Source organism: Saccostrea cucullata, unplaced genomic scaffold (assembly GCF_032062105.1).
Source record: "Saccostrea cucullata isolate Sc308-1 unplaced genomic scaffold, CSIRO_AGI_Scuc_v1 ctg261, whole genome shotgun sequence".
NCBI classification, from domain to species: Eukaryota; Metazoa; Mollusca; class Bivalvia; order Ostreida; family Ostreidae; genus Saccostrea; species Saccostrea cuccullata.
In genome coordinates this window covers 972,262-984,640 of record NW_026925910.1, presented here as the reverse complement: position 1 = coordinate 984,640, position 12,379 = coordinate 972,262, and the positions used below count along the sequence as shown (strand labels likewise).

The 12,379-nt window shown below is 31.7% G+C and overlaps 1 protein-coding gene across 2 annotated transcripts in view; it reads right to left on the bottom strand.

Moving 5' to 3' along the window:
• Window positions 1-3,975, bottom strand: part of LOC134269992 (glutamate receptor 2-like) — a 33,334-nt gene extending 29,359 nt beyond the window's left edge. For both annotated transcript variants that reach the window (XM_062752159.1, XM_062752161.1), the window contains exons 1-2: window positions 3,783-3,975; window positions 3,067-3,216 (exon numbers count right to left, since the gene is read on the bottom strand). In XM_062752159.1, coding sequence (XP_062608143.1) covers window positions 3,067-3,216; window positions 3,783-3,873 — 241 coding nt within the window. In that variant the 5' untranslated portion in view covers window positions 3,874-3,975. The remainder of the gene's footprint in view (window positions 1-3,066; window positions 3,217-3,782) is intronic.
• Window positions 3,976-12,379: the final 8,404 nt, after the last annotated feature.

Sequence of the window (12,379 nt, the reverse complement as noted above, 5' to 3'; positions counted from 1 at the left end):
CATTTCTACTTCTAACATATGAAGTCCTAAAACTCAGAATCCCATCGGAGAATGGTGAGATTTTCAGTCCCACCAACTATCCCACGTTTCTCCCAAGGGAGAAAAAATGTCAGATGAGATATTTTCTCCCTTGAATTTGTTTAAATGGGATAAATCTCACGGATGTTGACAATGAATAATTTTCTCCACTACATTGTTTTAGTTGGTAAATATTTTTTTCTATATGTTATGATGAGAAATTTGTCATTGCCATACTGTATGGCATATATTTCATGTTTTACAATGTATGGGAGAAATTGTTTTATTGTCAATATCCGTGGGATTTATCCCATTTGAACAAATTTGTGGGGGAAAAAATTCCAATGGGAGAAAATATCCCATTTGACATTTTTTCTCCCATGGGAGAATGGTGGGATAGCTGATGGAATTGAAAATCCCACCATTCTCTCATGGGATTCTAAGTTTTAGGACTTCATATCTTCAGAAGTTGAGATGTTTGTTAGCTCAACATAAGCCCCTGGGATACTGCTAAGAAATCCCACCAAGTGATATAAAAATATTTTGGATATCATAATTAGAAATGGTAGTAAAAAGTCTGGACTATGTCGTGTCCAGAGTTAAATGTCGTACTGTTTATAGTATTTTTGTAAGAGTGCTAGGACGCCAACGTTCAGTTAATTGTTTAAAGATAAGTTAAGAAATTCATTTTTGTATATGATAAAATTAAACACATTTATGTCTTCGATTGACAAACGCCTTTCAGTTTTCGGTTTATATATCACAACATTGGTAATCTACATCATTTTGATACATACAAGTATTACTGTCATATTCTGTGATTCTTAAAAAAAATTATTTACGGGGTCAAAATATCATGAAACCTTGAAATGTGTCTGACGTTTTAGTGTTCCGTAAATTCTCTTCTTTTATATCACAATTGGTATTAAAATGGTGTCAAATTGCATATATTATGTGTAAGTATATTCATGCAAACAAATTAAAACCAACCATCAAATTCTAATTGTACACATATATGTGTAATAAATTAAAGCGATTCATTTTTCGATGGAATGCCAAATTAACATTTATTCAAGTAATTGTACCTATCTACAAATATGTGAATCTACGTTCAAATATTGAATTCAACTGCACCCATCTTAAAATCAATTTATGCTTATCTTCATATTGTGGAGTAATTCAATTTAGCTTCAAATCCGTTGAACCTGTCTTCGAATTAATTAAAGGTAGGTATATAATTGAATCAAATCTATCTTCAACTTATTTGGAGAGAAAGGTACAAATAATAAAATAAAGCTAGCTACAAATTAAAAAAATATACCAATCTTCAAATTAATTAAAGGTAGGTACAAATGACGGAAAGAAAGGCATAAATGATACATTTCCATAAAGGATTTAAAAATAGTATAAATCAATTTACCTAGGTTCAATTCAATTTAACCGATGTATTAATCACTTGAAATTAACCTATCTTCAATTCATTTGGTGATAAATACACAATTGGGTTGAAGATAGGTACAATTCCGTAGTTTTGAATGTTTATTTTACGTTCCATATTGTTGCACTACATGTAGTTCAAATCGTTGTTATTCAGGATCCCGTGGTTTTGAACTGGAATTAAGAAGTATATCTCACTTCTTCACTGTTATTGTCATTTGAGTGGCATTAGAAGCAGGCTCATTGAAGTGAACTAAACAATGCAAAATGCCTTTGGTATCGTCGAAAAAGTTCTTCCGATCGTTTTTGCGGAAGAATGGAATGGTAGCGGTGAAGCGTCCTTCGGGAATGCTTCTGAATAGTCACGCTTTTAATTAATACACTGCTTTTTGCAGATGTGTTATAGACAGTCATTCTACTGTGCAGAATAGAACCGTTCCATGCTAAGAGGGATATTTCTAGTTTAGAATTGAAATGGTTAATATGTCTTTCTCATGCTTGAAGGTTAATGTTTCTATTTGTTTGAATCTTCCTGGAGGGAAAATAAGCACGTGTCAAATACATCAGTACTTTTTTTCTGTGATGGACGGGCATTTGTCTTATAATTGTATAGGTTCCCCTGTAGATTCAATGCTTTTTCTTCCTATAAATTGTGATCCCGCATCTGATGTTCTTTGAATTATCCAGACCAACACATCATTCTAATGGAAACATCAATTAGGGATTGAGATAGACATTAATTGTTTTTATTTAAATCAGGTCAACCGAACTAATCAATTGAAAGCTTAAAACGAGTCATACATCTTGCAAGTATAGAGGCAAACACAGATTATGTGTGATATTGCCTGGAATTAATGAAAAAATGTATGCTGTTATGTGAATGCACATTGTCTTTGTCAAATCATGTTTTGGCGGTTGGCTGTCCTTGTAAAGTACAAATAGTAATTTAACATATATTATCTTCTCATGTTCTGCTCTAGTATTAACACAAGATTTGATAAATATTTCATTGATATACTAGTATTGCATTACGTAAATTATCACGATTCTTCCTGAAAATCTAATAAGAAATTAATGCAGAATAGGGTTTTGACAGCACTGGTAGAATAAAACCTTAATATTTAGTTTCTCATCTCTTTTATAAAGGATAAGATAATAAAAAATTTTCTTGGATATATAAAATGTAAATATACGATGTATATACATGTTGTTTACCTTTAAGGCAATAATACTGGGATTCTAATAATTGTTCTAAAGAGGTCATGTAGAATATTCAGAATATATAATTTATTTTTTATTATTTTCAAAAGATCACAAGACAGACACTTTATTCTTAAATTCAGATTAGATTTTTATAAATTTGGAATGACTGTAATCTTTTTGGCTGAAATTTGTAACTTAAAATAAACATCAATTATTATATATATAAAATAAACGAAGGATAAATAAAACCTTCATCATTTGCATGATACACACGTGTGAAAATTTAAAGTTAAACCTACTTTGGGAAGAATCAATAGGTATGAGCTGACTATAAAATAAGAGATAAAGGTTAAGTAAAGTATATATCCTTTATTATATAAACACGTTTAAGGGTAACGTAAAGCTTACTCTTTTGGATCAGCTGGAAACTATCGTGTATGGAGACGTCCTCAATAATTGTGGAGAAGTTAAATTGGTTCTTTTTCTGTTGTAGTATCTTATTCATGGCGTAGTGGAATCCAGTCCGGGCGTATACATCACTCCAATCAAATATGGCACCTGAGGAGGAAATATTGTAACTAGGATTGTTAACAAATATTAACACTTTCACTTTTTCGTGTTTTTTGACTCATATCAATTGTTAGACCTTTGTTTTTTGTACTAAAACTGACTTCGTCATCTAAATCAAAACATGGGGCTGACGCAAGTTTGGTCATCCGGGGATACTTACGCCTCTTAGGCACCTGATCGCATCTCTTAAATTTCCAGGAGTCCGTGTTCACATATTGTATTGCTTGAAGTTTTTATAAGATCAATCACTGATCGTTATCCTTTCATTTTATCATTGGATAAGTAAAGTTAAAAAAAAAAGATTTTAAATCTTACTGAATAATTATCACTAGTAGGTACAAAGAAGTTGAATATTTAAAACATTCTATATTTTCCGTAAAGAAAAAAAAATAAATAAATCAAGTCAAGCATTTATTTCCATTTCATTCTCGGGTCTTTCGTTAAATCCAAGCATCAATAAAATAAGCTTGTTAAATTTAATATTTTTTTCAACTTTAATTTTCTTCAATTTTGCAGGAAAAAAAAATCACTTTCTTAAACTTGGTTAAACCTACCTATAGGAAAGCCGTGCTGATATGGCCCTGTTTCCGTACAATCCATAGACTGGAACAAAAATGCACACACAATAACTAAAAAAGAATGCATTCTCAGACATTAAATCTAAGAAATCCTTTGGTTCCGATGTTGGTCAGAGTTTGAGCAATTTTACGCAGTCTTAGAACTTCAGTCCATAATAATCCGAGTTATTGATCAGTTTCTATATCATCTTTTCCGCGGTAGGACAAACGGAACTTCACAATGGAAATCGTAAAAATGACAAACATTTCAAACAAGCACCCGATGTCTCCGATGGTTGTTATTTTCTTGCATCTCTCCCATAAGAAAAACGCAGCTCCATGGTGTAATCCAATTTGCTTCTAAATACAAAATATGGCTTCACGGATTGTAAAAATGACATTGAAGTGCCGTGAAATTTGTCTTTCTGTCCTTACTAAGATTTAGAGGAATTTCCAATAGGAATGGGAAGGATCACAGAAACCATTACTTGACAAAGTGTGCCACTTGATATATAATGTAGAATATGGAAAAATTTGTGAATCATTTTTTTTCCAGATAGGTTGGTTGATTGATTTTTCACTGTCTCCTCACTATTTCTCACGCTGTCTTTTCAAATGAGGAACGTTTATTATTATTTTTCAAAGGCTGCAACTTTGCTTATTTTAGCATTATTAAGGTTGCCTGTGAGTTACTATCCTCATAAATACCAAAACATTGATTTTTTACCGATATTTAGATTTTTAAGTTATAATTATTAGAACCCGAAATAAGACATATGTGCGTATAAATAAGACAGAATCATAGTATTAAATAATTTTCATCGCGTTCCCCTCCACTGGTTAGGGCGTCTGCTCCTAAGAGTTGTGAAGTAAGGAGTTGATCCTACTGGTTCGAATCCTACTGTAGGACACGATGACCGGTCCTTCGGCAAGTGGTGGCTTCTCCATATGAGTGAAAAATACTCGAGAGGGACGTTAAACAACATACAATTAATCAATCAATAAATCCACTGGTATCTCTATGTATTCCTCACCAATGCATTCTGACGTAATGATAACCATTGATGAAAAATAGTTCAGAGATCACACAAGATGTCACTTTGTTAAGAAGGTATTACCCTCTGTTGAAACTTTAGTAGAAGATATTTAAGTGTCAATCACTAAGAAATAGGGAAGCCCATTATATAATATAAGATGTTTTAATAAAACAATTACAACTATTAAATACGAAATCATATTTTTATTCAGATTATCTATACCACTTTCCACAACATTGAGTCTGTCAAGCGAAATATTTCCATTTTGGGGGGATTTTTTTTAAAATCTTTATCTGAAATTAAGGATAATATTTTTTTAAAAAACTTAATGGAATATCGTCGGTAATAGTTCATGGTTCCCTTTCCCTATGAAGTTTTAAATCATTTACTTTCTGAAATAAGAATTAGGTAACAAGTTTTACGAGAAAGCGTACTTCTGCCTCATGATATTTTTTTAGTTGGAAATTCAAATTTATATGAAGTTTTTTTTTAACCTTTGAAGTTTGTAATCACTGCCTTAATATCGGGTTTTCTACCTTTAAGCTTGACCTTTTCAAATTTTAAGTTCGAAATTCCAACTTAATAATTGGGAAATCCAACTTAAGAATTGGTACCTGGCTTTTCCATCTATAATCTTTGCTTTTTAATCTTTAAAGGTGCTGATAATTTCAACTTTAATCTTGTCTTCTTAACTTTAATTTGAGCTTTTCTAACCCCTTCTTTCGTTTTTTTTAAAATAAATTTTTATATACAAATATTTTTTACCTTCACCTTCCCTCTGACCTTACAATAACATACATGAATAAAGCACACCCCCTTAAATCAGAAAAAGAAAGATTAAAGATAAAATTACCAATTTAAATGTTGGGAAAATCCCAGATTAAAGATGGAATAAACAATTTATAAGTTGGAAAAACTAAAATTACAGTTGAAAAAAAAATTATAATTATAAAGTTTGAATCTAAAGTGCGGAAAGCCAAGATTAATGTAAAAAATTTAAAGTTTGGATTTCGAATTAAAAATATTACGAAGCACTCATCAGCTTCTGTATTTAAAAAAAAATGAGAACATACAAAATTTAATCGGCCTTTGTCCCAATCCTTCGTAGAAATGTTGTTTATTTGCATGTGATGGGATTCTGTACTAATTACCAGAATAAAAGCTATGTGTTAATATTTTGTTTTTCAGAAAGAAACCGACCAACGATGCCAAACCAATTAAACGGAAATAAAACAACACTGTTACATAGCTCCACACCAACGGTTCAATTAAAGAAAGCAAATGAACTGTCTTGTGAGCCTCACAGACTATTGCTAAATTGCCGAAAAACTGAAATATGGTTATTGTGGTCTTGATAAGATGTTACAGTTCAATATACATACATGCAGAAATTTGACAAAAACTAAACACCAGAAGGATGCACATTTAGTACTTATCTTGAGGAACCCAATTTTGGAGAACCAAATCTTTAATTGTACCAAGATTTGTGGTAAAAGAATTCGTGACCAGGAAAGCTTTGAGAAACAGGATTTCGGCAATTTACATGCAATCGAGCGTAGTCTTATCTGCGTTTTAAGATATAATGATGCACGACACAGGCGGAAGCAATTTAACAGGATTTCCATCATCTGGGGAACTAGATTAACGTTGAAAAATTCGGAAAAAAGCAAAAATTGGAAAAAGAAATTAAATTGGAGAGCCTGCTCTCTTTTGTTAAAGACAAATCGATCTGAAGCTTTTCGCCCTCTTCTCAAAAATCATTGGAATTATTTCCGCGGGTTCCTATTTTTCTATTTCTTAAGATAACAGAAATATCTTCGCTCGTCGATTGAATGCCTGCTCAGGCTATGTAGAGGGACAAGAAATCGCAATCTAATGCAATATCTACACGGATTGTATTTGTTCAAGTAAATTGGTAACACGCTGTAAACTCTCTTAGATTATGTAGACTTAGCTATCAGATGGGTTTTGTCATTGCTGACAGTTCAAGAACGTCTTTTTATTGACTATCAAATATGCTTACGTTTGGGTAATTTCATTAGGTATGCTTCGTATCAGATCACTTAAATATCGGAGAAAATGGATAAAAATTCAGCGTAAAATTGAATATCACATTCCTTTTTAATCTTCCAACTGTGACGATCAGTTTCTGACTAATGAGATAAACACAGATAGGAAATGCTGGCGAGATTTTACGTTGTGGGCTGTAGATAATAGACCACATTTCCAGGATTTTGCTTTTCAAATCATGCTTTTGTGAAAGCAAGATTTAATGTATTCGAATTTATTACAAAAGATAATGAAAGACAAGCTTAGCTTTAATGGGTGTTGCAGACTATAGTGTATGGTTTCTCAATTGACACACCTGGACATATGGGCCTGTGTCGTTCTTACACCCTTTGTCGGTAGTATAACTGGTGAATGAATCTGTTTATTAAACAAATTCTAGATATGTAAATTGGGGAAAAAAAAGAAAAATTGAAACTCGATGTAAATTATAAGCAATAGCTAAAATTGTTGACTGCATTACGCCTCTCTGTCCATTGCAAGGTTGCATGTAAAACTTCACCTGTTAATTATATTATAGCTGTGAAGTTTCATTAATACTTCATAAGCCATCTGCAAGAAATAAATTGGAACATTTTCAATGTAATCCCTCGTGTTCGTTTGGGGTATCTAATGAGAGCATATAAGCTTGGTTGTAAACGTTCACAATTGCAGAGTCCATTTTACAACACATCATAATATGGCTTTGAGGTTCAAGACGATAGGCCAAAAGAGTATCAGATAAAGCAATTGACCAAAGAAAAATAAATGATAAACTTTCATTTGACAAACACTGCAGAAAAAAAAATTTCGTAGAATGATTGACTTGATAAAAATGCAGCTCAAATATTTTTATATTTTATGATCTATATTATCTGTGAAAATCGTTCAAAATCTTTCTGATTCCCAAATTACATCGAATCTGATACTAAAAATCTTTTGAACTTCTTAGTTGCCAAAGTCAGTCTTTGAAAACTACTTCTCTGGACCATAAACAAAGAAAAGACTTGAGTCAAACTTTTGATTCTCAATATGTTTTCTCAAGTTCAATGAAATATTTCAACAAATAAAGGTTTTTTATAATATAAAATACCAAGATTTGATAAAAATACATGATTGTTTAATTTTTTCAAAAGAACATTGTAATTTATTTTGAATTTTTAACTTCGGTATGTTCCAATTAAACGGTTATGAAGCCAAATCTTCAAAACAAGCTGCACTATTTAATGAGTGAAAGTGTATTCCTCGCTTAGCCCCTTTATTTTATTTTCTTATAAAGAAGATTTTCTTCGAAATCTTCCGCGTGAGAAATAACTTTTTTGCTTTTTAATTCGGAACTCCGATTAATTGATCAAGTTTCAGCTATTAATCGTTATCAGATCTTTTTTTGGATTATATAGAGCAGAATTTAGTTTAATCAAAATTTCTACTTGAAAAGAGGAATTCTCTTGTTTTTTTTTTTTTGTTTTTTTTTGGTTTTTTTTTGTTTTTTTTGTTTTTTTTTGCTTGATTTTGTTGATTTGCATTCCTTCGACAAATATTTATACATTTTTTCCTAGGTATGAAACAGATAAGGCAGAATATGCATGTATGGTGTCATTTATTTCGAGTTCACTTAGATACATCTAAGTGCATATCAATGCACTGTAATGTAATATAAAGATAAAGAAGAATAATCAAGCTCAGTATACATAAAAAATTAATGGGAGCAGAGCAAACAGGGGGCCTTTCAGATCATCAAGGATGAGATCAGGTGCATTTGAGGCGAAGGCATATCGGTAGACAATTCATGTAAATAATGGCCCTACAATTTGTACGAAAAAAATTTCACCCGCCATGTACTCCTTGTGAAAATAAAAAAAATATCGTGAACATGCATCGATATAATTCATGATAAAAATATATAATTATAATACTTTGTAAATAAGGGTCTAACTATTAGTATGAAAAATGTCAAGCAACATCCAACGTAATAACAAATTGTATTTGTTCATAAGGCCATTGTATCGACCATAGAATTTGCGAAATGTTGATTTTAAACGAAACTGTTGATGTCCTTGATTTATCTACTTATTTGCCAGTAGCTGACCTAGATTTAGATATCGCTCGCACGTTGTTCATAAATCGAATCAACGCATGAATGAAACTGTGCATTGCTATCAGCTTGGTTTTTAGTTTTAAAGTACATTTGGACACATATCTGCAAAAACCAATTCTCTTTTCTCAAAGTTACGATGCATGCTAATTCTAACCAGTCTTACATTTTTATGTGATAAATTCCGTATTCCCTTTCCAAGCTTTCTAGCCTTTAATTATTAAGGGGAGACGTTCTTACTCTGTATCCTCTGGCGGTTGTTGGAACATTTTTGGGACACTGATTTAGTATTGATCTCCGAGTCTGTCCGCCTTCATACTGAAGCCGCTTAAATCTTCCGTGATAGGTTAATAATACGTCTTCACACTTTCTGTAATCGCCGTAATGAATGCCAATCGCACCGCCGACTCTCCGAATATTTTGCATCAAAGACGTTAAGTCGGGCTTATTGTGTTCTTGAATGAAACTTCTCAGTCTTATGATTGTTTTGTAGTCTGTTGAGACATTTACATGATTTTATTTGTAAACTCTCTTCTATCCAATAGCAGGGATAAGATTTCATTATCTCATCCTCTTTTCCGAGACAAGCGAAGAAAAGTGACCATTATACTGCTACTCCACAGTTAATGGAAAAAATGATGGTTAACACAAAACATCAATTTTGAAACCCATATCTTTAACATATTTATGATACAGTTATGAATAAATTGCCCCTTTTTTTCAAAATATTTGTTGAGCCTACTAAAGAAGCTATAAAGATAATATCAAATCGATAGCTACATGAAGTGCCAAGTATTTTTTTAATAGCAGAATTGAAAAGAAATAAAAATATTGTGTATAAAAATGTCAAACTCCCAGATGACTTATCTGACATCCCTGTTCATAAAAGAAGATAACAAACAGCAATCGTGCTCAAAAGTCAAACAAAATTATACAAAAAATCAAGAGCAGAGCGAACGCGGATCTCTTAAAACATCAGAGATTGGATTACTTGCCATAGCGTAGTAAGCATTCCGTTTTGACAGGCCAAAGCTAAAACGTTTCATACTTCTCGGTAAACGGGAAAATCCGTAGATAATTCTATGTGAAATTAATGGACCAACAATTTGTATGAAAAACGTGAGTCAACATTCGACGAAATGATAGATAAAATTGACTGAAAAGGTCATTATATATTGACCATAGATTTAGCAAAATGTTGACTTAACGAGGCTCCTGATATTTAAAGTCTTAAACTTTTGTTCGTCAGGTATATGTTTAGTTTCTACACACATAGATTAGAGTAATTAAAGATCAAATCTAAAAAAGGGGGTCCATTTGTTTTATTTTTTGGCGCTACAGTACATTTTAAATGACCGTTTTGCACTGAAATTTGTGTTTCCCCTCCAATATTTTTATTCAAATAAAGTATGAAACATATAAACTATAAGACAGTCTATTTTAAAAAAGACACTTTGAAATTCTGACTAAGAAAAGGTTTCTGATCGCTTTGCATAATCAATTATTTGACCTTTTTGCACTCACAAATTGTGATTTTAAAATTGTTTTAAATTCTTAAACTTTTTGCTGACTTTAAGCAGATAGGTCAAAGTTATCTGAAATATTCAAAAAAGAACATCAGAAGTGGGGGTACTTGATGTAAATTTTTAGATATTATTTAAAAAGTGTCAATTTTATGTTAAAATTTAATCAATTTTTTTCCTGGACTTTTAGAATATATTTACCATATTAGTCATAATTCGTTGAAAGAATTCATAAGAAATAATTTAACAGATATTTCAGAACCAGCATAACACATTTCACTGCAAAAACAGCTTCGTGTACAACCAACATGCAAAAATAGGAATCTAAAATTAACAGTACTGTATATAGTTCAAAAGGGAAAAATTGATCATTTTCTCTTAAAAAAAAAAGATATAGTTCCTGGTTTAATCTTACTTGAATGGAATTTAATCACAGTTTTTTTATTGAATTTAGTTCCATTTGCATTATAGAAACCAGATTTAATGTTGGAACTTAAAAATGATGCAGAATTTTAGAAATAAAGGTCCAGACCAAAATCTGTTCAAAAGCTCAGGATCGAACCTCCTTAAACGAGACTGTTGATATTCTTGTTTAAACTGCTTATATGTCAGTAGCTTGTTTGGCTTTAAAAATTGTTTATAGAGCATGGTCTTGAGTATCAAATCAACTAAGAGGCATACATTACATATGCGGTACATTGTAATAATGTTACACATGTACATGTATAGCTACATAGTAAGGCAAGTTGATGGATAAATTGATTATCTGTTGAAAACCGCAAAACCAAATTATTTATTATTTAAAGAAGGACAAACCTTCGGTATATAATATGGAATTTTTGGTCAAAATAATTCCAAACTAAGTAGCAAGACCTAAGGATATTCTAATACCTTGCCAAAGTTTTTTTCCCCTTTTTAATGAAGTTTTATAATTTACAATTTCAATTTCCATTCCCATGTCGATACGATATATCCTTGTGAGCTTGAGATAAAAGATACCACAGAGTCTGACACATCTGTTTCATACTTGGATATTTTACTTGAAAAAGACACTAATGGTAATCTAACAACCAAGCTCTATGATAATCATGATCACTTTTAAATTAACTTTTTTATCGTCAAATTCCCTGACCTATGCAGCAATATACCTTCATTACCTGCATACGGAGTATCTCAGTTGATTCGATACGCTAGAGCATGCTCTACGTATGAACAATTTCTAAAACGAGATAAATTATTTACAAACAAGTTGATGAAACAATACTATCAGCAGTCTCGTTTAAAGTCATCATTTCGTAAGTTCTATGGTCGATACCATGACCTTGTCAGCAAATACAATTTATCATTGCTTCAAATACTCATACTATTTGTTAGTCTATTATTTATACACTGAATTAACGACGGATTTTTCCGTTATTTCCCGATCATGACAAGGAGCATACGGCGGGTGTGACCGGTCGGCAGGGGATGCTCACTCCTCCATGGCACCTGATCCCACCTCTGATGTTTTGGAGGTCCGTGTTTCTTCTGCTCCTATTTTGTATTGTTCTATGGACTTTGATATTGAATACTGTTCGTTATCTTCATATCCTTCATTATAATTTTTTTTTTGGAAATAAACTTTAAATCCCCTCTGCCAAAAAAAAACTCGATAATTATCTATAAAGATAAAACATGCAAGAACCGTTCACCTTATTTGAATTATTTAAAATGTATTTTTTTTAATCTATAATTTAACATATTATTTTTAGCCAGTTGTTAAATTCATCAGTAAGGTTCTGTTATAATAATAAATGTTTTCATCATTTTAAAGATCGCGAAAACAACTCAATGTCATACTGTCTGTTAGAGTGTTGCAATTTTAACATGGAACTAACCCCACTATCCGTCTTC